We start from the raw sequence: 26,561 nt of genomic DNA, 5'->3' as shown, positions 1-26,561 counted from the left end.
CCCTTTAAACACTCCATAAGTGCGTCCCAAATAACGTACTTATGCACTATTCTATAACGTTTTGTAGTATAAATATTGTAAATAAATATTGAGTAGTGTGTTCACACTGAAAATTGCAAAAAGAAAAAGTGCTTAGATAACTTAGATAACCGAATGTTGGACACTTCATGCACTCAACTCTTGCAGTTTTAATTACATTGTGAAGGGGGAGGGGCTATCAGATTCCAATTATTAATGACAAAATAACGTTATATAATTGATACACTGCATGGTTGAGTACATGGTGCTTAAGTACATAGTGTATAAGTGCATAGTGTATAGTGCGTCATTTGGGATGCAGTTCCTTAAAAAAAACAAAAAAAGAAGCTGATGTTAGCATCCAAACACAACAATTGTGAGCACTGCTTGCGTAAGCGTTATATAAGTAAAGATTGATACAAAGAACCATTAGAGATGATAAGAAGAATGATTCACACAGATTGATATGATTACTTCGATTATTCCGCAGTCTTTGGTGCTCAAGGTAGATGTCCGTGGATCCGGTGAAGCTTGATAAATGCTGTTCTGTTTCACCTTCAGCTCAGTAAGGCATGCAGGCCTCGAGGCGGCCCGAGGAAGCAGTGAACCCAGAATAGGCGAGAGATGGCGGAGCTGTCCTGACTTCCTGGTGGTTCACTGGAGCTCTCAGTGGCTGCTGTGGCAAATGGGAAGTGACATGAGACAACCACAGGCGCTGCTGGGCCATGCTGATGTGACAGAGCTCATTATAGGGCCTCACAGAGACTTCCCCGCCAGCTGTGGCATATATTTTTAGTCTATAAGGCCAAGCAAACTACTGTGTGCCTTGGTAGATGGGCACAATTATGCAACAACGTTTCTTCAGAGATTTTTCACATTGTAGTGAGTCATCAAGTGGAACTTTGAAAGAAACAATTGTTTTCAGACAGGTTTCATGAACACACCTACTGACATGCCCACTTTGATTATGGTAGTCCCGCCCCCAAACTCACACCATTGAATTAGCCACAAGCAAAGTTACAGGGTGTTTGGTATTGACAAAAAAAAAGAGGATGGTTGCGGAGTGTGTTTTTGTGCTGGTACCTTGACTGGTTTTAGGTCTTGCTGTTCATTCAAACTATTTGTTCAAATGGCTGATTTATAGTGTTGGGTCTGAATACACTTTGTTGAATCCTAGTCCTTAAACAATTGAGTTTGAGTGGGAAATGTTTATTAAACGAATAGTTCCCACAAAATGAGAATTCTGTCATTAAAGGGTTAGTTCACCCAAAAATGAAAATTAGTCCAAGTTTTACTCACCTTCAAGGCATCCTAGGTGTACAGTATATGACTTTCTTCTTTCGGACGAATCCAATCAGAGTTATATTAAAAATTATCCTTGCTCTTCAAAGCTTCATAATGCCATGGGTGGGTGTTTTTGCTCAACAGTCCAAAAGTAGTCAAATAAAACGCATCTATCCAAATTAAAACATGCCTCAAATGGCTCTGGGGGGTGAATAAAGGCCCCCTGTAGCAAACTGATGTGTTTTTGTAAGAAAAATATTAACATATTAAAAATGATATAAATGCTTTTCTTTCACTTCTCCTAATTGTCGTGGAGATTAGTGACAAACACAGAAGCTCGACAGAGAGAGAAAAAGACAAAATAGCGGTCATGAATTATAAGTACACAATGATGATTTGTAAAGAAAAATGTTGCAGGATTTGGATATAAGCCAAGAGGTGACTGGTTATCCTTTGGTTAAATAAGGAAACTTTGCTTCCTTTGCTCCTGTAAACAAATGTTGGTTTCCGCGAGACTTACACGCTGCACATGCACTATGCCTACGCCATCCACCAAAAAGCCAGTCTCTCTGGAATGTGCGTACGACAGTTAACAGAAAATACAAAAAACTGTTTAATTTTTTTACAAATATGGATTTTTTCTTCTTTTTTTTTTTGGAGCGAAACACATTGTTTTAGAAGGCCTTTATTCACCCCCCAGAGCCACGTGAACCGTGTTTTAATACACCGTGTTGCCAGAGATGCACAACATGGCTTTGTTTGGAACCACTTTCGTTAGTGTAATGGAACAAGACAATATTCATTGTCTCTACAATTTAAGCCACATATATTAACTTCTTGTTAATTGAACTGTTGCCCTGACACAAAGAAAAGTCTGCCACAGACCATGCTAACAAAGCATATAATCGCTATAAATGCATGTGTGTGTGTCCTGACTCCTGAAGACTGTGTATAAAATACTATGATTAAATATAGTATATATTTAGTATATACTTCAAATATATGTCATTTTTGGGTGAACTAACCCTTTAATTATTCCTTCTCATGTCATTCCAAACCCATAAGACCTTCATTCATCTTCAGAACACAAATTACGATTTTTTTTTATGAAATCCAAGAGCTCTCTGACCCTTCACAAAAAGTACAAAAAGTATTCTAGTAGCTTTGTAAAATTATGGTTGAACCACTGTGCCTTGATTGTGGTATTACCTCTACTGTCTATGGAGGGTCAGCGAGCTCTCGTATTTCATCAAAAATACCTTAATTCATGTTTTGAAGATGAAAAGAGGTCCTATGGGGTTTTTTATGTTGTTACTTGTTTTTTAACCTTTAATGTTACATATGATGTCATAGTCCATTTCAAAACTGAGACAAAGTCCCAAGTCTAAGTACCCCAACTCTACTATTCTACTCTACTCGGCAGCAATATTTGCAACGCCTCTGGGCAGCTGTTTTGGGAATCTAAGACCAAGTCATATCAAAATGAACAGGGAAATCCTGAAATCTCAAAAACTGCTTGCTGAACTCGAAATTAAATTACATATGCGACCCTGAACCACAAAACCAGTCATAAGGGTCAATAGGACAATATTTGGCCGAGATACAGCTATTTGAAAATCTGGAATCTAAGGGTGCAAAAAAATCTAAATACTGAGAAAATCAGCTTTAAAGTTGTCCAAATTAAGTCCTTAGCAATGCATATTACTAATAAAAAAAATTGTGATATATTTATGGTAGGAAATTTACAAAATATCTTCATGGAACATGATCTTTACTTAAAATCCTAATGATTTTTTTGCATAAAAAAAAATCTATAATTTTGACCAATACAATGTATTGTTGGCTATTGCTACAAATATACCCATGTCATTTATGACTGGTTTCGTGGTCCAGGGTCATACATGTCAAATCTGCAACAAAATCTGAAATGAACTTCCCCATAAGTGTTTGCTCAAATAGCATTAAAAAGCTTATTTTTCAATCTAGAACAGCCAATGCGCATGTGCAGTCATAAAGGTGAAGCAATGGGAACCAGAGCTTCTTACAGCTTATGCAGTGACGGAATGAATTTAACAGTCAGCGATATTCTTCCTGCCATGTTGTTGCAGTTTCTCCCATTCACAAGTAATAGGAGTGAACTGTCTTTGTATATTTGTCCATAGGCTTTGGTAGGACAGCCAGCTTACTATGACCAACAGTACTGACATTTGGCAACTGATCAGTGTGTGATCTGGCTGATGTCTGTGTGAAAGCCTCATGTTTGTAGAAATCACACAACCAGTGGAAAGCCGCTCACCCTTGTCAGAGGACATGTTGGATGTTTTAAATCAAACTTGCACTTCTGCCATCACTCGGTTACATAATACATAACGGCTACTTTTAGGTTGAGGAGCCCGAGGACAGCTGAGCTGCTGTAATTATCATGAAAGGTCATTGAGCGCTGTAGAGCACACATCCTTTGGACCGCAGATTGAATTGGCCAAGAGCAGCCCAAAAGAAGAATGAATTAAGGGTCGTTCACACTGAGCATGTTATATTTATTTATTTATTTATTTTTTAAATCAGTGGAAGTTGTCAAGAGACTGTGTTGTTGGTTGTAGTGAACATTTCACCCAGTGGATGCCGTAACTTTATTGGTGGACTTCTCAAATAATAATTGCAATTGACCATGTGATCTTAAGAATCAGGTTGAGTGCTTTGACCACACATGCAATGTATTATTGGTGTTGTGCAAGATTATATCTCCTCTGAGCCCCGAAGCAATTCTACTCACTGAACAAACTTTATTTACTGCCTGATTATAAATCCCACAAAATCGCTTTGTTAGTATTTATAGTATTTATTTGAATTAGCTTTCATTTTGAAATTTTCAGTTTTGTTTTAGTAAATTACTTATGTGATTGTCATTTTTGATGACATACAAGATATAAAATAGAGTTGTATTTAATTTTATTAGGTTTTTTTTTTCAGTCCGCCAAGAAGTTTTGCATCTAGTCAATTAGTCTAAAACCTGAAAGCATACTGTACTGTGAGCTAGCCACATACTTAATAGTATATACAGTTTTTTTAGTTACCACAGTTACAAAAGTAAAAAGCACAGACATTTTTGACTATCTATAAGAAGATATCTCAGTAACACATTTATCAATATGTGTTTGTCACTGGGTTTGCTGTTACCAAGTTGGCTTACATGTCTATGGAGGGCTGGGTTTTGAAGAGAGAGCATATGTTCATCATTTTTTGCACAATGAACAATATGCTAGAACCAATGAAGTTGTCCTTTTCATATCTCATTATGCACAAAGATTGAATATTTGGATGCTTGGCTGACATTTGAGAGCTAGACTATGGTCTGTATGTCAAGTATTGCTTCAAAAGACTTGAAATAGTGCACAAGTTGTATGGATCACTACATTTATGATGCGTTTTTGAACTTTTTGGACTTGGCTAGCCCTTGGAAACTACATGCTTATGCAACATTTCTTTTTTTTAATGACCTGAAGGTGAGTAAATTATGACACAGTGCTCATTTTTAAATGAACTGTCCCTTTAATGCTGCTTAATAACATCTCTGACATTTAGACTTTCAGTAACACTGACGCAGCAGGTGCTTCATTAACCTGATGAGTCACATCATTACTAAAAACACCTTCAATATGTTCTCCCAAAAACAAGGGCTCCTACTTTTAGCTCCCTAACATGCTTTACCTGTATATGAACCCACTGGCCTCCTCAGACTATTAATTAGCTGTTGACAGTTCAGTGATTCCCACTAATGAAGATCCATGGCTTGTTTCCGCTGTACCACAGTCAGGAATAGCGTGAAGTCGCATCATCATGTGATCAGCTTCACAGCCTGAGAAACTGAGAGGGTATCCGTAAGTGTGATGTCTTCATGCGAGCTGCACAGTTGTGATATTCACCATAGAGCATCATGGGAGTCTGCTGCACCTCTCTCCACACAGGCTCTTTCATCACTATATATACAGATGCACGTTTCCCATAGATGTCACGAGGTTGTGAACCATGTCCATGAATTGCCGCTGGGCATGAGCTGTCTTTAATGTCAGCTGTGTGAAGCGATTTCCGAGCCAGATTCTTGCTGAGCTGTGTCTTAGCAGGCTGTTGTTCAGAAAGAGTGAGAGAGATTGAAAGTGAATGGAGAAAGAGAGTGAGAGATTAGTCTTTTTTACGCTAGCTCACTGTTTTCCCCCCAAGGCGAAAATCCTCCATCTGGGTCAGTTGCAGTGGCCGAGATGGTTTTTGATGTGTGAGAAATAATTTAGCACCTACAGTGCACATGTTGTTCTCTAGCCTCATATATGAAACATTCAATATGACATGAAAAAAAAGTGTGATATTCTTCTTGACTGGTAGTCGCTAATAATGCATATCACAGGTCTGGCTCGATAGAAACACCATGTTGGCCCTCTCTTTTCTGTCTGAGATTTAATATTTCTAAATATGTCTTATTTATTTGTCAGTTTGAAAAGTGATTTAATATTGTATTATTTGCTATATTTCACTGCATTTCACTACATTATTACATGTCAGATAAAAAAAAAGTACATATTTAATTCACATTTTGAAAAGTTTTTTTTTTTACTTGTTTACTGCTTTTTGTTTTTAGACCAAAAATAATTTTTTTATAACTGTTTAATTAGGTCTGAAATTTTTTTTTTTTTTTTTTTTTTACATTTAACAAGTATAAAATAAATTTAAATGAAATAAATTAGTACATTTTTGAATAAAGTGAGTATAAGTTATTTATATATTTCAAGAATTATATCTATCTATCATCTATCTATCTATCTATCTATCTATCTATCTATCTATTGACATACTTTAATTTTTTTCCTAAATAAAATATGATTTACTACAACAGAATGTGGAAGAATGTGTTCACGATCCATTGATGGTTCCTAATGACATTAAAATCTTATCATTAATTAACAGATCACTTGCTTTCTTATCTGGGTTTTGGTGCATTTGTACTCTTTCATCTTTTGTCTTTACATGCTTGTTTTTGTCTTCTGCTGAAGCCTGTTTTTCACCCCCCTGCTGGTCGGTTGGTCCCCAGTCGTCTTTAATGAAAAGAGCCGGTCAGCTTTAGCTGCAGTCAATACTTCACCTAGACACAGGATAAGAGAGGGACGCCTCTGACAGCAACATGCAGCTATCAGCCTCATAGTGAGGGCAAAAAAAGATCAAATTTCAATTTACCGCCCGTGAAAATGTAATCTTCTCATACTGGGAGCTTGAAAGAGGTTGGTGGATTTTCTGCTGGAGGACAATGACAGACACTTTGTCACAATAACATGACTTAGAAAAACAAAAAACAGGTCTACACATGTACGGCACTTAACTCAGGAATCCTCTCATTATTGCACACGAATTGTACACATTCTGAAAGATTTATTGTGTTATAACTTTAAGCTTTGTGAGATTGCGATGAACTGATGTCATCTTTTTAGAGATTATAAAAGCGGCATTATTTGATGGCATTCTGCCATGCCAAACCATGTACGCAGCAGGCTTGCTAAAGTTAAAAATAACAGGGTTTTGTGAATGCTGATGCCTTAACAACAAATATTTATCGGGATCATTTATGCTGGGATTTCATGTAAATTTCATGGATGTAGTCACAGAAAAAAGTAACATAACTAGTAATGTAACTAATTACTTTTGAAATAAAGTAATGGAGTAATCAGTAATTTAATCACATTTTCAGAGTAACTTGCCCAACACTATTCATAATACAGGTGCATGTTGTATATTTAGCTTGGCTCGGGGGCGCAATAGCACATACACCATTACTCATTTTTTTTTAAGGTAAGTGGTTGCAATCAATTTATTTTAGCTACATTTAAATAATGACATTTAGTTGACTAACTTTCAACATTTTTTATTTAAATGTAGCTAAAATAAATTGATTGCAACCACTTACCTTAAAAAAAAATGAGTATCATTTCTTTTCAGTGTGTGTTGATTTCGTCATTGTGATTGGCTTGACACTGTTAGGTTTTTTTTTTTTTTTTTTACTTCACTCTGGTGGGGTTTATTTTTGGCTCCAGACCACTGACAGCATCCTGCCATAAATATAAGCCGGCATTATTTGTATTCTGCACCACAGTTGGTAAGCCATCTCAGAGCAGGTCTATTTTTCAACCCCAGCCTAGAAATATCATCCTTCGCCACCCACTGCAAACACGACAGAATACAGATGTGCCCGAATGGCCCATTTATTATTCAGATCTATCTCTAGAGCTTCATATAGGCCACTTTCCATGAATATGGCACGCTTTGGTGTCCCATTACTTTTCACAATTTCCCCCCACCCTTTTTTTGTTATGAGATCGATGAGATGAAAATAGTAGTAAAAATTGGCCTAGCATAAGAAGTGGCAATTTATAAAGGCATCAAATGTCTGAATACACATTAAAATGGTGATTTTGGCCTGAATCATGTCACAACCTTCTCATTACCTTATGGTAGCTATAACTACAATCTAAGGGAAAAAAACACTGATTTGTTTTTCAGTCTGATAGGTTTTTAGCTCCATTGTATGTTTAAAAAAGCTCTAGATCTATTGTGTTGATGTTTTAATGCTGCAAGGGGTATTTGTGAGCACCTGAAGTGTTTCGTTTTGTGTGTTTTTGGGATCTGGGTCACCATTAGCCCCAGGTCTTTCACCATCAACAGCAACAATGAGTGTATTGTGCTGTGGCATTTGTGTGTGTACACATGTTTTCCTCTTTCACAACCCATTCGTATGTATGTAGACTGTCATATAGAGGGCAGATATTTGTGATTCATTGAAGACATAAGGTGTGGTCAGATTTACCATCTTTCAGTGAATTTTTGCAGGTGAAATTCAGTAATTTTGATAGAAATCCATGTAAATGCAAACAACACGTGTAAGATGTTTGAAACTTTAAAAGTGACTATACACTTTATTGACAATAAACAATGGACTTCATAATGGCATTCATTAGTTGCACACTGGTTGTTATTGTAGCTGTACTGACTGCACATGTTTATGCTCTTAAACATGACACTGAACAAAACAAACTGTGATTTGCTGCTTTACTTATGTAAAGCTTGCAAATTTTATACTTATACTAAACTGGTATACTTAGAGGCTGCTAAATTTGAATAACTGATTTTGTACTTAATGCAATTTAATTGTGCAGAAGTAGTGCTGAAGTCCAACTAAAGATATACTGAATTTGATTGTGCTTAAGTGAAACTATTGCAAGTATACTTCAGCTACACTTTAAGGGCCAGTTTTGCTAAACAGGGCAAATTAGCGCGAAAGTGCAATTCCAAACAGCGCCGATGGCTGTGGAAATTTCTGCGAATGATTTACTAACAATGCGCAAATTAAAGAACACAGATCTCATTTGCATATCGGCCAACACCATATACCAAGCACAGCACAATTAGCACAGTCTCGAATAAAGAAATAAAGAAGCCACGGTATGTTGAAAAGATCCGGACGCCAAAAAAATGAAGGGTTGCAAGAGGTTTTGATAGACCTGGTATTGTGACTCCTTCTAGTCGAGGGTTCATCTTTTATTTCCTGAAGCAAATTAAAAATAACATGGCTTGGCAAACAATATGTTTGGATAATATGTTCTTTCCAAATCAGTTAATACGTGAGGAAAAATCCTCTCCCTTCTACCAAGCACACTCTGTTGTGGTGCCTCCTCCAACAACAACAACTGGAGCCATTTCAAGTGCAAAATAGTTTAAGGTATGCTTTTTTGGGCGTTAAATAATGACACAAATTTGACGAGCACAAACGTTAGTAAAATGCGTTGCATGAGTCATTTGAATATTCTTCTCCCATTAATTTTGCATCTGAAAGGGAACCTAGAAATGCATATTCAATAAGGTCAGGCACAAAAATAACTGTCCACGCCTTGTCACTGCGCGTCTTTAGTAAAACCTGACCGTACAATTTTAACGCCAAAAGATGGTTTGTGCTGGCACAAGCTGTTAGTAAAACTGGCCCTTAAAATCTTGCATTTAAAGACTGATATTATTCAAAGATCATACAATCCTCATCAGTAGTGACATTAAAACAAATTTTAGACTTAATATTAAGAAATGTGCATTGTGTACAAGTAGTACTACAAATAAAGTTTAATTATAATTTTTATTTCAGTAAGTCTCGAGGGATACAGTATGTCAGTAAATATGTTAATAGATTTGAACTATACTTAATATGAAATAAATGTATTTTAAATATATTAGTTTTTAATAGGTTTGTTGTATATTTAGTATGATATGTATGTTTTTTAAATATATAAATTTTTTTAGTTGGGTTAGTGATGGTTGTGAGCAACAGTTATATACTGTAGATTGAAAACTTGACCTTGCTGAAGGAGAGTGAATAATTGTTAGTGTTATTTGTCCTTGGCTTGGTAATTTTTGATTCTTTCTAATTTCCTCTTTTCTTGTTGTGAATATCCTCTTACTCCTATGTGCTAGACGAGCAGCTTCAAATCCTCTTGCATGGCTCAAGCTTTACTCTGGCACTTGCTCTTCCTGCATCATTAGTCGTTTGGATATATTCGTTAAATACATTAGCCCGGTGGCCCACTCTCTTTAAGACCAGTCACATGATCTCGATTCTGCCTTAGCTTAACCTCAGCAGCGCGTCAGTCCACAGATCAGCTCTGAAAGCGCACCATCAATGGAGCCCATACTTCATACACCACGGTATGTACAAAAACTACAGCTTTTTATACTCAAGTTTTCTTGGTCTTGCTGGAGACGCGGTGAAAGTTGTGCAACAACAACAAAATTTGTGTCAGATTCTACAAACAACTAATATTGGAAAAGCCGTTTCCGTAAGGAGGCAATTGAGTTGAATTAATGTGGGATTTTGATGATCAAAATAGGTTTAAAAGCAGTGTTTTTCCTGAGTCTTTTAGTAAACATGAATTAGCTTGCAGCTTTTTGATTGTAGCTTTTATCTGTGTCTCTCTCTTTCTCTGGAAATCATCCTTAAATGGGGAATTTGCCTTGAGATGCGTTCAATCAATAGCAGGAAAATAACAGCTCTTGGACTATAAAGGCAGATTTGCTGTATAGACATCCGTGGCATGCAGATGGAGAGAAGAGATGTGGAAGGATTGAGAAGTCTCTCTGTGGAGAAACGTACAAGAAAGCAATTATGTCTGACCAAGACTTACCTGCTTGTTCTGCAAAAGACAGAGCTGCTGTTATTTGCCATCACTTTCCCTCTTCAATATACACTGAACATCCAGAGTGCCAAGAATTCATTTGTTTTGTCAAATGTTTCATACTCAAATCTCCTTATTCTGTCAGATGAAATATAATGGGTTTTTTAGCCTGTCTTTAAATGCATCTTAATGTTTTTTTTTTTCCTTTCAGCTGTGTTTAAATCTTTCAAAACATCTTTTTTGAAGTGCAATCAAAAATTATTTCAGAATATGTCATGTTAATTCATTGGGTTCAGTCTACTTAAAATGTGTAAAATGGAAGTTTACTTAAACCATTTATGTTGAGACTACATGAAGAATTTTTGCTGCAAACTGAGCAGTGGATTTCTAGTTTCCTGCATGCTTTGAAAAGACTTGATTAGGAGAGTAAATCCAACTGTATTATTATAAAAATCAGTTTAGTGCATCCTTATTGGACAAAATTTATCGAACGTTATTTTAAGTGTAAATTTATGTTTTTGAGAAAGATGGAGGGGGGTGCTCTGCCATAACAAGAACCTTTACTTGAACTGAATATCATAGTAATTTGGGGCACCTTTTCATGTGGATTTGTAACCATCTTAACATGATGACATCCTAGCAGATGCTATGAGGGCAAGGCAAGTTAAAGGCATGGCATTTATGTGATATGTTTGCAAGCTGACGCTCTTATTAGGTTGTGTTTCCAGGCTCTGTGTTTGTTTGAAGTGAAGTGAGCACTCAAGGACACACTTTAAGCCGAGTGGTGGCCACGATAATCCTACTTGATCAGAAAAAGTGGATTTACAGAGTTTTAACTGCAGTGTCCCAGTTAGCGCAGCCGATAAAAGCCAACACCCCCCCCCCCCATCCTCCTCCAGCGTTAAATTTTCAATTCATTCATTCATCCATCTGTCCGTTTATCCCTGCGCCTTCCCCTTTTAGTGCATCTAAAGCTCATCAGAACTATTTAGCCTCTGGCCTAGGCTAAATTTGAAATAATATATTTGTTTCAAACACACACTGTTACATCATGGAGTTCATAGCATGCACAAAAACTTGCATCAGTGGGATGTAGCATATCATATATTGTGACAATGGCAAATCAGATAGGTTTAAATGAACCAGCAAAAGTTGTCTGAATCATAAATGCATGATTTAAGTTTAATTTATGTTCAAGTGAGCGTATGAAAATGCTGAAGAAACATCTCTAAAAGAAGCTTTAAGATCAAAACAAAATTCTTAAGTGGTAATCTTGGAAATCTATCACTAGATGTCATGGCTCTCAGTGTAATACCAAATGCACACTGCAAGTGAGCGATGTGACAAAACTAGAACACACCCATTATAATCAACAAGGCGTAGACATGGTGTAAATAAGACATTTATTGTGCAGTGTAGACGGTTCGTTGATTATAATGGGAGCATTCATAGAACTGCAGGGATCAAACAGTCATATGAGTGACAGCTTCAGTGATTATAATGGGACTGTTCTAATACTGCTGTGTCGCTTGCTTCTGTGCAGTTTGTTTAGAATCTGAATAACAAATTTTGTTTTTCATTCTGCTGTCATTTTCAGCCAATTCAGAGACATAATTGCACAAGTTACATACAAGGTATATATAAAATAAATAGCTTTTTTTATATTATTATTTCATTGTTCCTTTAACATAATATGCTTTTAATTGCACGACACTACATGCATGGGATAACTTGGTTTGTTAACTTAACTTTGGTATTTGACTTGTCAGTTATTTTCAGTTCATTAATAACTTAGAAGCAAAACATCAGTAACTGTACATGACAATAAATATTTATAATTTGAGAATATCTGTCAGTCAAACATTTGGCTATAAAAGCTGAAGTGCAAGTACACAGTTATTTCCGGCTATAAACTTATTTTAGCATTTATAATCTAATAGAGATATACAGTTGTTTATGTAGTTTTGGGTGGCAGTTTAGCTCATTTGGCAGCTAATGAATTAACTCCACTAATCTGTGTGCATGTTTGTGTTTGTGTGTGTATTTATGTGCCTGGTTGTTTGTGTGTGTGTGCATGAGTTTGTTTCTGTGTTACACACTGAAGAGAAGGTCAGGAGTGTAACAGCTGCTGCCGCCCAGTCTACTGCACAGGAAGCTGCATGTTTCATAAAGGTGTAGCACCAGTGTGCTGCATTGCAGCATGCATAAACAGTGAGAAATTGGTTCCTTTAAGAATCTGTGTGCAGTGTAATCATGTTGCAGGCTCAGTGTCAGATAATAATCAGCATATTAGAATGATTTCTGAAGGATCACGTGACACTAATGACTGGAGTAATAATGCTGAAAATTCAGCTTTGATCACAGAAATTAATTATTATTAAGTATATTAAAACAGAAAACCAATATTAGAAATTGAAATATCTCCCAATATTAGTTTTTTTTCCTGTATTTTTGATCAAATAAATACAGCCTTGATGAGCACAAGAGACTCCATTAAAAATCTAATATATATATATATATATATATATAGCACATCTGAAAATATAGCGAAGGACACGTGCATAATCCAATTAGTTCTAAACATGTGACAAGCTTCATATTAAGGCCTTTAAAAACTGCTAAGACATTTTATAGTTTCGTTTCGCATATTAGTTTAAGCGGCTCGGCCCGTCAGATGCTCTGACAGAAAGGCTGCGTGTGCCACTGACAGAGACACTAGGCTGCTCGCGCTGTTTAATGTGTTTGAGATGAGCTGTCATTCTGAATGCATAACTTAAATTTCACAGGCATATTCTCTATCTGTAAATGTTAGAAAGCCATGAAAATATTTCAATTTTTCTGTCAGAAGTGCATGAGCCTTCTGCTTTAGGATTCTTCGCTAACTTCATAGACTTCAGTGAAACAGACAGAGCTCAATTAAATAGAAGCACAATAATTCTGACTAAAATATACATTTCACTGAAATATTTGTAGTTGGACAATAAATGTAACATGTAGAATTTTAAACCTACAAGTAAGTCTGTTTTTATGATAGCAATGACTGTAGAGTGACTGTAATGGGGTAATCAAAATAGCCTAACAAAACTCTGTGCTTTTGTTCTCATTTATTTTCATTTTTAGTTTCATGAGTTCACCCTTACATCTAATCTGATAGCAAATATTAAGCATATTTTGGCGTGCTGTCCTGGGGGAGGGCTCCGAGTCCGCAATATAGCCCGAACCCAAAGAACTCCCCTTATCTCTATCCCTGATGTGGGATAAAAATAGATTAGAAGTGAGGAGTTGGGGTGGAGGAGGGATGCTGGAAAACTGCTGCAGGACAGAGGTAGTTAGGCTGCATATATATACATACTGTGCTAGTTAAGATAGTTAGCTAAACAAGTTGCACCTGTGCCAAATTGGTTGATTATCTGATTGTGCTCATCCTGAACCTTGTTATTAAAACATCATTTAATGAATTTAACTTCCACCTTAAAAGCCTTATTTTTGTTGTTAGATTGCAGTGTAGAATGTTAGAATGAAATTTGATTTGAACCCTTTTTTGCACATAATATAAAGGCTTACATGGTTACATTCACTTTTATTTATTTTCATAGCCTTTAATATGTATCGTTTTGTTTGACAACATGGGGCAGTAAGTGAAATATATTATATATATTATATATTTATTTATTAGGGGAGAAACAGTTCAACTTTTTTACGGTTCTGTTTGTATCACGGTTTTAGAGTCACGGTTTCGGTATGGTTCAGTATGTGTTGTGTTTATGGGAAGAACTATACTTCTGAATAAAAATAAAGAAAATAAGAATATTCTAACAACAAGAAACAGCACAAATAAATACAAAGGTGTAAAGATACAAATAAAATAAACAGTGATTTTCAGGTTTTTTTTAGGTAGGTCTAGCGTTAATTCTTAGGTACAGAAATGGAATAAAGTAATCAAATGTAATACAGCATTGCATATTTGACTGTATAAATTAAAGATTAATCTTTATCCAAGTCACAAAACTACCCAATCGAAAGCAGTAAATTATTATTTTTTTTGTTGTTGTTGCTGTTTGATTAATATTAAGACTGTCACTTTAAGAGAGTGCACTGATACAGTACGTTCAGCCGGCTATGTCTGCTATAGGATACTTACCAAAACTGACATTTTGACATAATTTTTGTGTGAATTTTTCCATTCAAACACAATACTTCAGAGAGAGCTTAATATTTGCTTGTGTTCTGAGACCCAGGCAATACTTCAGAGTGAGCTTAATATTTACCCGTGCTCCGGGGCGTGGGTTTGTGCCCTTCGGATGAGCGCAAGCACAAATCTTCTCACTGCTCGCGTCCTCTGGCTCTTAAATGTTTAAACTGGCAAAATTTAAATGAGTTTAGTTTCAACACAGAAATCAGGTCTCTCCTGTGCACCCGGGTGATAAAGAAAATAAATGACTGCTTATATTCCAGCATACAGCATTCACATTGAACAAGAGTGAATGGTCCATCAACAGAAACATACATAAGTTTTAATTCTCAAGCTCACTGTTGCTATGTGTGTAATACATTACTACCACAATACTATTATACTATTTTTGCATTTTGTATATTATTTCTTTATTGAAGAAATCAGATTGTATCTATTATATTGAATATAAAATATATTAAATACAGATTTCTTTTTTGATTTCTTAAAGGGATAGTTCACCCAAAAATGAAAATTATGTCATTAATGACTCACCCTCATGTCGTTCCAAACCTGTGAGACCTCCGTTCATCTTCGGAACACAGTATAATATATTTTAGATTTAGTCCGAGAGCTTTCTGTTCCTCCATTGAGAATGTATGTACGGTATACTGTCCACGTCCAGAAAGGTAATAAAAACATCTTCAAAGTAGACCATGTGACATCAGAGGTTCCGTTAGAATTTTTTGAAGCATCGAAAATACATTTTGGTCCCAAAATATCAAAAACTACGACTTTATTCAGCATTGACTTCTCTCCCGGGTCTGTTACAAACGATTCAGTTCGATTTGGTGAACTGGTTCAAGAAGATCCGGTTACATCGAGTGATTCGTTCGCGAACCGGATATCACTAAACTGCAGTGTTGTGAACGCGCTCATAACAGACCCGGGAGAGAAGTCAATGCTGAATAAAGTCGTAGTTTTTGATATTCTGGGACCAAAATGTATTTTCGATGCTTCAAAAAATTCTAACGGACCCTCTGATGTCACATGGACTACTTTGAAGATGTTTTTATTACCTTTCTGGACGTGGACAGTATACCGTGCATACATTTTCAATGGAGGAACAGAAAGCTCTCGGACTAAATCTAAAATATCTTATACTGTGTTCCGAAGATGACGGAGGTCTCACGGGTTTGGAACGACATGAGGGTGAGTCATTAATGACATAATTTTCATTTTTGGGTGAACTATCCCTTTAAGTTCGGCCATCCTACACACATGTGACTGAGGAGGAGGGGTCAGTGCTACTCTCTACACTGCACTCAGCCTGAGGGATTCATACTCTTTCAGTCTTTGAGGAAACATGGAAACCAGCGCATACTGCAGTAACGGTATAATGGAAAATACTAGTGGTTTTGAAACCGTGAAATTTTCAAATCGCAGTGTACCTTGAAACCGGTAATTGGCCCATGCCTAATTCACACATTGCCTTGCGGAAGTATTTAAACCCATTCATTTTTTTTTTTACATTTTGTTATGTTGCAGCCTTATGTTAAACTACTTTTAAATTATTATTTTCTTCCATCTACACTCCATAAACCATATACATTCATATATATATATATATATATATATATATATATATATATATATACTGTATATTGCTTGTGGCGACAAATGGTCCTCATAATGTAGAGAATACCTACACACACACACACACACACACACACACACACACACACATATATATATATATATATATATATATATATATATATATATATAGCAATAATTCATATGTTTAAAATGTCATTTAAAAGTTTAGTCCACCTGAAATTGCACTAGTGAAAAGTTAAACTAACAGACCTAGATAGTCAACTGTTGCTCGACATTGTTCAGCATATTATTGTTAGTCCAGTAACTATGTGTGTTTCTATATGGGGTCATCACCTTGACAAACATCCCAAGCATTGTGGTTAATACTGCTACTGTATTAACTGCCATAATCTCTAACACGTGCAAGTCTGGACAGACACCCACAATGAATCAGATTTAAAGCCAGAGATGTTTTATTCATTTGTAAATCAGAACTAGTGGAGGATATGTACTGTAATCCTTGCTCTGCTTTTCCTGCCTTACAGACATTGCTTCATTATTGATCTTGCATGTTGACTCATAATATAAACCTCTTACTGCTTTGACTGGTTAGCTACGTGGTTGTGCATTTACCAGTGGATTAAGACAGAAAGGACTAGGCTGTTACATTACTGGCAAAGTCCCTTTCCAGCTGCTGTCTGGAATGTTCCAGCACATGGGACACAAACCAAAACATGGTCCATTTCTTTTGGCATTATTTAACAAAACTGTGTTATTGTGTTTCAGCTGTTAGATGAAGGTCTTAGAGTTCTTGTTGAAGTATGTGCTTTTGGTTGGGTTAAAAAAAGTCAAATGGACTTTGGATAATGCATAAAGGCAGTGTTTTGAACTCTAAATAGTGGAATTGAGAAGTTGACCACTATATAACGGCCCCATCTTGAATTCATCCATTATCTGTTGTGTCCAGATGATATTGTAAATGGATGATAAATATTATTCAATTCAAGTTTATTTGTATAGCGCGTTTTACGATACAAATCGTTGCAAAGGAACTTTACAGAAAATTAAGTTTCTACAATATTTAGTAGTAGCGTATCAGTGGTGACTGTCAGTTTATGTACATATGGCCGAAATGTATGGAAAAATCAATTAAAGACATAATCAAATAGACAATGAACACTATTAACAGCAATTATTATATGATGCAATCAAACTTATAGCAAAATTTGGTAGTTCTGTATGTTGTTTCAGGGTTAGCATCATCTGAGGTCCTCTGAGGGGTTGGCATCATCACTTCTCAGGTGTTCTGGATCCAGACTGGAGCTTTTGTAAATCCTAGTTACGGCAAAACAGAGAAACAAATAGAGACATAATAAGCATAGCTGCTGTTCAAACAAAGTCAAATTAATTAGTTTAACCCAAGCTAAAGAATAATAATGCACACTTGATCAGATATAACTGCAGTCCAAAATTATGAGATGCATTATTTGAATGCTTGGCCAAAGTGATGTGTTTTATAATAATATTACCAAGGGGCAACATGTATATTGAAAATAGCAGAGGACCTAGGACAGAGCCTTGTGGCACTCCATTTTACTGTTATTGTAGAAGGATACATGGATGGTTGGTTGGATGGATAGATATTGTAGATGTATGGATGGATAGACGAATAGATAACAAATGTATTGCACACAAATTATTTCATTACATTTACAGTCCATGTAGAATAGTATTGAATTACACACAATGTAGGATCAGAAGAGTTGAAAACATGAAGAAGAGTTGAGGATTGTGAACATACTGTTAGGAGTTTGGTCTGTTAGTCTTCTCTGCAGCTAGTGGTTGAGATGATCAGACTGCAGGCAGGAGCTGGAACTAAAAGAATGATTCAAAAATCTTTCATTCTACCTGAGTGCTGCTCACTCTCTATCATTCACTGGCCTATTATTTCTGATAATCATAAGCTTTCAAAGCAGAACAATGTTCATCATTCCTTCTCTCTTCAGCAGCAGCACATGATTGCAACTGTCATACAATGTGATGCGCTCAAATAGGAGCAATTTAAAGGCGTACACAGTGGGCCGCACTACCACTGAAAGTCCAGAACCATCTGGAACAATTCGATCAAATGAAGCTCCCACAGTTCCTTTGTGTCCTCATCGAAATAAAAACTTAAGGCTGATTCTTAAGACTGACGGCTGTTCTTGGAAAGTGTCGTAGAGATGAGCACTATTATACTCGGAGTGATGAATGCTATTATGCTCAGGACTGGAACAGAGATGTGTGTTCTCAGAATGAGCGGACGACAGCAAATCCTCTGAGAAGTTTTAATTCTCAAGCTCACTGTTGCTATGTGTGTAATACATTACTACCACAATACTATTATACTATTTTTGCATTTTGTATATTATTGTGTTTAAAACTTTTAAGTGGGAATAACATTGCACAGATTCACAATTAACAATAATTCATAAAAGGCATGTTATTTTTGAAGGCAAATAGATCAGGCCTATAATAATTTAGGGTAAAATACACTGATTGCGGCTCCTGTTCTGAAACTAATTAATATGAGGCAGTCATCTGCAGCTCTTTTCTCTCCGGTACCGTATGCTTGGATGGTTTTATCCCGGCTCACTTTCAGGAAGCAAACAGATGCCCCACCTGAGCCCGAACATGACAGGAATTTCAGATGGACCTGTGGATTACGACTCGGGTCAAACGTCGGTCTTCTGAGCATTTTTGAAGGAATGAACTGTTGAACGGAATTTTAATGCTGCTTCTGATGAGCTGTGCCATTGTGATTTAGCAGCTATTCAGGTCTCTGTTGAATAAATCCATGATAAACAAGATTAATTATGTTTAAACTCGTTAGTTCAAGTACAAACTAGTCCAGTTTCCCCTTTCCATCTCTTATCGTTCCCAGCCCAGATTGTGCACAGTCATGCCAGCATGATGCCCGCTGACTGCTGATGGGATGTAAGGGTGACGTTTTCACGCCAGCTGCCCTGTGCCAGTGCAGACCGACTGGTGGATGGGAGGTGTTGGAGTGGAACGTGTGAAAATCCACGGGTCGACCCAGAAAAAAGCACCAGGAGCCCAGACCACCATCTGAACCAAGAGTCCACCCATATGAGCCATTAAAGGCCATGCTGTAAATCTCTTCATGTTGCTCGGCTCTCACTCATAGCTCACGGCTTTTAAGCAGCAAATATTTCATAAACACGTCCTCCCCCGTGACCTCATCCCCCAGTGCCAGCAATGGGAGTCTGCACAGATGTGCCCTGTTTCTGTCCACTCGTCCCTGCCAGCAGCAGCAGATATCTTGTGAGTGTGGAACTGGCCACTGCGCAGCTAAATGACCCCTACAGCACATAAACTAAATATAAATATAAAGTGGAGTCCAAAAGTTTGCTTTTGGAGACTGTTAGTGAAAATGCCTTTTAATCAAATACAGTTTTGTTTTTTTGTTTTTTTATTGCATCAGCATTTACAGTAATGCATCTTTAATTGAGTTCTGTGGGTTTAAAAAGCTCATATTTTATTTTGTTCATATTTATGTATTGTTTTATGCTAAAATTGTTTTTATTTACTTACATAATTTATTTTTCTTTTCTCTCTATATATATACTACCATTCAGAAGTTTGGGGTCAGTACAATGTTCTTATCTTATCTTCACCAAGGATACATTTATTTGATTAAAAATGCTGTAAAAGCAGTAATATTGTGAAATATGATTGTTTTCTAATTGTAGGCCTATATATTTTAAAATATAATTTGATGGCAAAGCAGATTTTTCAGCATCATTACTCTAGTCTTCAGTGTCACATGATCCTTCAGAAATCATTCAAAGATGCCGATTTGCCAATCAAGAAGCATTAAGTAGTATTATCAGTGTTGAAAATTGTTGTACTGCTTATTATTTTTGTGAAAACCATGATGCATCCGGATTCTTTGATGAATAGAAAGTTCAAAAGAACAGACTTTATTTGAAACAGAAATCTTTTGTAACATTATAAATGTCTTTGCGGTTACTTTTGATAAATTTAATGTGTTCCAGCTAAAAAATATAATAATTTAAATAAAGTGCTGTAGAAAAATGATAAAGAAGCAATAGATAATAGGACAAATTAATAGACATTCAAAATACACTTAATCGCATGCACATTAACTTTTTGGTTTTGAATGTTTTTTTTTGTTTGTTTTTTTTTTGTTCAATAACACACAAATTCCAATTTCCGCATGCAAATTGTTCATCCACATCTTGATAGATACTGATGGATTTTTTTATTGACCTTTTTTTCAGTTTTTTTTTTTCATCGACTGTCACCTCACAGGGTTACAGATAATACTTTTTTATATTTGTTCATCATGAGATCTCAAGGTCAGTAGTCTAAAGTGAGAGTTGGTCTGTTGACTCATTAAACTCATTAAATTGTGGCTTAAAACAAATGAGTCTGACCTGAATCTGCTGCGGCTCGACCCCTTACAGCATCACAGTGCTCTCACTTCACCACAACACATGAGATACAAGTGAACCTCTCTTCTCCATTCCTCTCATTCTCTCTCCTTTGTGTTATAATTCAGTTCAGTTTCCTGCTGAAATCATCAATGTTCTCCTCCAATCATATTTGCCCTCGGCTCTCCGTTTCCACCAATGAGAGAGCAGGAAAGCAGGAATGTGGATAGCAACTAGAGAGTTATTGAGAGACTGCGGTTAACTCAAGGCCTCAGGAACACTGTGTGTGTGTGACTAACACACAGCTTGAGAGATGTGCACTGATTCAGTGAGGGAAAAGTCTGCCCGGTGTCACATTTAGCGCAGTAATGAAACAGACGTATTCCTTCGGGTTCTTCATAACTCCTCCGGGTTATCAGCTCTTGTCTGCTGGCTGCATTTCAGTAATATTGATGTATGTTGTGAAATGAATAGCAGCACCTCTGTTAGTTGCTGATTTATCGAGGTGCTCTGATAACAACTCTACCGTCCCACTCCACCAGCACATGCTGGTAAATGCGGTAGGAATCGTTAAATCCCAGCGAGATTCATAATGTTTTTGCGTCTACTGGGATGCATTATTTTCAGTTTTATAGCTGATTCAGTTAGAAACACAAAGGCAGTGTCAAGAGAGATGTAACTGCAAAGTAATGTTTGCTGTTCAGTCATTGTGCACTTGAGGTTTTTAGTTTGCTAAATATGGATGTGGTGCAGTTAAAATATTTAGATTCATATGTACAATTAAACTACTAAAAGTAGTATGCTATATTGTCACCTTTGCACATTAAAGCGTAAAAAATTGTCTTATATAATAATTTCTTATGTATTTTTTGTTATCCCATTAACAAAAACATTGACTTTGGGATGATTGGACTGAAACAAATAAAATGCTACCTCGTAATGTTTGTATGCATTATGTAATTTTAAAAAATCCATATAATATTTAGTATAGTAATATTAAATTATCACATGACCTCACTATTACTCACTACATCTACTTTAGCGAATTATGTCCAGTTATTATCTTTTATATTTTATTATCTATTATCTTCTTTTTTTCTTTTTTTTTTTAGATTGTACTTAATAAAATTACACAGTTTAAAATTACACAAATTAGCTGTTACGCAAAGTTTTTGTCTAACTGGAAACTAAATATTTGAGCACATTGCATTGTGGGATACAATATTCTACACAATACGCTTTGCTTGTATGATTCACATTTTGGGAAGTAACTATTAACACTATTAACTTAAGCTTTTTTATAACATTGTAGCTTTTTAACAAGTAACATTATAACTGGTATATTGCATACCGTATGAGTAGTATGGTAGTATGCTAGTCCTTTAACGTAAGTTCTTATTTTAAAGTCAGCATAAAATGCTGTGAAGGTTGATTTATTTATTTTTTGTTTCCCACAATTTTTTTGCACTAGAGTGGACACTTTTGGTGTCACTGTTTTGGCTGTACAAAATCAGTCCATTATGCTGCTTGATATTGCGAACTGGTATTTTTTAACATATTGTTTGAATTTATTATCATAAACATACATAGTGGCTAATGAAGGTTTATGATAATATTATGATAATAATTGGAATTGACGGATTGTTGTTTGATAGTTTCTGCGATCTCATGATTGACAGCTTGCTGGAAAGGGGTAGGAGTTCATCACATTTAGAGAAGAGATGTTGTTGATGTGCATGGATAAATCATTTATAGTAAACACTTCATTATTCCATAAAATGTAAGAATTGTCAACTTTGAGCCTCATATGTTGCTGTTTTGCTGCCATTTAAGTATTTTTTTTTTCTTTTAGACAGCAGTTTTTGAGACTCTCTGTCCCAAAGATGTCACCATTCTCTACAAACGCACACAATTTTTTCTCTCTCTCATGCTAATACCACTGACAAGAGCTGATGCTGAGAAAAGAAGACGTGGAGGATAAAAAATGATGTCTCATCAGAAAATTTGGGCAGAAATGCAGGGTGCATGCAAAGTGCTGTGCAGAGTGACAGTCAGTTTATAGAAAGATGACAGCTGTGCATCAGTGTGTTATGTAACAGAGGGAATGTCAGGTGAAGAAACCTCATTTGATCTGCTCTCACATGAACTCCAGTTCTTCTGTTTACACTATAAGTGATCAAACAGATGAATATGATGTTTTTCTTGTTTGTTTTACTGAAAGTGTTCATCACATGCATATACTGTATGTGAATGTCATGCTTTATTAGAAAGAGCTTTCAGTAAGGTTGGGAATCAGGTCACTTCCTGTTTTATTTATGTTGTTTTTTGGATTTTTTTTTTTTTGATGTTGAATATAGTGACTGTTATAAACCAAATAAATCAAATAAAAACAAACACAGTCTGTAGCCTCTGGTATTAAACTTCAGCACGTTGAATTTTAATGCAACTCTGACCAAACGTTTGTTCAAGCCTCAAGCTGTTTACTCCAGAGCAGACGCATGTTTATTTCACAGCACTGTTGGGAAGCTGCTTTATCACTTTACCTGCTTTATTCAACGCAATTCCATTTAACACCATGTGAAACATTTTAATTTCTAAATGCTCCATCTATTTAAGCGTGTGTGTTTATAAGTGGGTACACTTTTGAATCCATGTAAATTCCAACTAATTTAACAGCTTCATGCATTTAAGTCGCTACCAGTATTGGAGAGTAATTGACCCTTCGCAAAGACCCGCCCCCCTTGATTACTGTTGATATGTCCAACAAGCCACATATAATTTTCTCATGCAATGATAAATACATCACAGATCAGAGGACACATACAACATGCCGACAGACAAGACAGAGCAGGTTACCTTTGGTATGAAATTTTGTAATTTAAGAAATTCAAACAATTAATAACGTTTTGTGTTGTGACCGATCTCTGTCACCTTAGTTGATGTTGCATGTGAACCGTTTACTAGTTAAAGCATGAAATAAACATGAATGAACATCAGAAGGTATCTTGTTTCAACCGTGGGTTTATTTGTCAGACAAAACGGTGTCTTTTTTTCTAAAATACTGTTAAAATGCATTATGCAGTGAAAAACATTTCAAACAGTATTACAGTTGTCATGTGACCTCACTATTTTACATATGTACTTCAGTGTGTGGCATCCAACATTGTCACTTGTATTGCACATGCTTTAGCGCCAACCACTTGATAATAATTTGATATATTGTAATGTTCTGTTATGAGAATTTGCTGAAAATGTTCTCATCCTCAGGTCATCCAAGATGTAGACATGTTTGTTTCTTAATCTCAACAGATTTGGAGAAATGTAACATTACATCACTTGCTCACCAGTGGATCCTCTGCAGTGAATGGGTGCCGTCAGAATGAGAGACCAAACAGCTGATAACAACATCAAAATGATCCACAAGTAATCCACATGACTCTAGTCCAACAGTTAACATACTTTGAGGCAACAAGCTGCATATTTTTAAGTAACAAATCATTCATTCGTTTTAACTTTAAGCTGTCACATGTGGCCAAAATATGAGTCCATAATAACGCATCTTCCAGAAATTCCATTTCACATCAAAATCCACCAACATAATTGTTTAGAACCGTTTTGGACTGTTTTCATGGTGCTATATCTGTGTTTAGTTAGACGAGACAAATTTTTCACTGTAAAAAGTAGTGTTATGGATAGAGGGCTCATATTTTAGCCGGAAGCTACAGTCTGAAGACAAAAATGTCTTAATGAGGGATTTGTTTCTTACAACCATGCAGCTTTTCACTTCACAAAACTTTAATTGATGGACTGGAGTGGTGTGATTTCTTGTGGATTATTGTAATGTTTCTATCAGCTGTTTGGACATTTATTCTGACGGCACCTTTTCACCAATGGTGAGCAAGTGATATAATGCAAAAATCTTTGCATTCTTTAAATCTTTTCTGATGAAGAAACAAACTCATTTACATCTTGGATGGCCTGACTGTAAGTAAATAATTTTTTTGGGGTGAACTATTCCTTTAACAATTTATATAGCAAGTCTTTGTTACTAGATAGCATTTTGATTTAATCAGATTTACTTCAGATAGTGCTGTGCCATGTTTGCACTTTGAGGCCGTCTCAAGCTATATTATATCCCTCTCCTCGGCTGACTCGATTAAGCCATCAGGCGTTTGATAAGCTGAGGCCTGTTAAGGCCAGTGTCCAATAACTCTCTCATAAGAGCCACGTGTAAGCGGCCATGAGGGCCCACAGAAGCTGCTTGTCTCCTCTTAATGACACGTCTTTCTTATGTCCTCATTTAGTTTCATTGCATGTAGTCTGTTCATGGTAATGGCACCCGAGAGTATCTGTTATATTTGTCTTCAAAGATCGGTGCAACAAGCGGGCCGCAGCGTTGATGTCAATCCTTCACGCTGAGATGTTCAGTTCCCTGTGCACACCAGATCTGAGTTTCACTCAGGCTCAAATCCATCTTTCCGAACGAGATAAGCGTGCTCTGGCTTTGCCTGAATTCCCTGTTGTTTATGCATCTTTTGCCAAAGTTTGTGACTACGCTTAATCTCCGAATGTCTGGCAACGCAACTCTCTCTGTACGGAGCATGAGGAAGAGGAGAACCAAATCCTAGCTCTTCTTCTCTCTCCTTTACACATTAGCTATAAGACAAGTATCAGAGGTACTGTAACACACACACACACAGATCCCCTTCTGCTCCTTCACCCAATGTGTCCCCGTCGTACTCTGTTGGCCATGATAAAGAGCAGCTACACTCACGGCTGCCATCAGCCACCTGCCAAAGCATTTAATCTCTCTGCATTTTCCCACCAACCTGTTTTCCCGCTGATCCATCCCACGTCCTGTGAGTAGGGGGATTTGGGATGTTTTAGAGGTTCAAAAACAGAGATGGAAGGAGGTGTTGGTGAATCTCATGGAGCGTGTCCAGAATATGACCCATTCAAATTTCATCCCAAATCAAAAGAGAAAAACATAATTTTTATTTTACAATAAAGAAAATACAACTTGCAAAAAACTCTCATTAAAGTTAAAAATGTATTTTGAATTGTAAGCTATTAAAAACTGCCAGATAGACATCTTGGGCCGTTTTGTCAAATGCTGCTGTTTTACAAGCTTGCATTGCTCCAATAATAGGATTTATTTATTTATTTATTTACTTTGATCTAGTTTATTTTTTAATTATCACATTAATGAAATTGTTAAATTGACAGTTGTAGCTCATTTAAACGAAATTATATTTACATATATATGTGTATGTGTTTACATATATGTATTATAAATATATGTAATATTAAACACATTTTATATATACACAAATTATTATTTTTATATTTTTATAGTTTGTTTTTATATTAATTATTTTTTAGTAAACACGTTAAATTTTATAATTGACAGTCATACAGGTATATGTATGTGTGTGTGTATTTTTATTATATATGGGTGTGTGTGTGCGCGCGCATTCACATATGCATATATAAATCCAATATATGTATTATGTATATATTCAACATAAATAATGAATTTCAAATAAATAATTTTTTGAAAGAATAATAAATAATTAGGATCTAGGACAAGATCTTTTAATATTTTAATGATGTTAATTAAAGGCTTTTGATCTTTACTATACGAGTGCCTTGGAGTATTGTAATTTTTCCATTTAATAAATAATTAACAATGAAGAATACAAAAACAAAAGTTATATAATGAGATAGTACAGTCTGCTATGTATGTTTTTTTGGTTTTTCCTTTTTTTTTAAATGCAGTAATAGGCTTTCACGGTCCTAATATGTTTACAATGTTTACATGATATTCCCCCTTATACC

General features: G+C 36.0%; 1 protein-coding gene across 2 annotated transcripts in view; it reads left to right on the top strand.

The window, feature by feature from the left end:
• Window positions 1-26,561, top strand: part of LOC109055979 (oxidation resistance protein 1-like) — a 141,295-nt gene that overhangs the window by 29,980 nt on the left and 84,754 nt on the right. The window contains exon 1 of one of the 2 annotated variants that reach the window (XM_042741592.1): window positions 9,989-10,029. The exons of the other annotated variant lie outside the window; for it this stretch is intronic. Within the exon in view, the coding sequence (XP_042597526.1) occupies window positions 10,004-10,029 (26 nt within the window). The 5' untranslated portion in view covers window positions 9,989-10,003. Of the gene's footprint in view, window positions 1-9,988; window positions 10,030-26,561 lie in introns of those variants that run through there. 2 annotated transcript variants of the gene reach the window in all.

The sequence above is a fragment of the Cyprinus carpio genome, chromosome B16, assembly GCF_018340385.1.
Source record: "Cyprinus carpio isolate SPL01 chromosome B16, ASM1834038v1, whole genome shotgun sequence".
Lineage (NCBI taxonomy): Eukaryota > Metazoa > Chordata > Actinopteri > Cypriniformes > Cyprinidae > Cyprinus > Cyprinus carpio.
The sequence above is the reverse complement of the archived record's forward strand: the minus strand, read 5'-3'. Positions and strand labels throughout refer to the sequence as shown.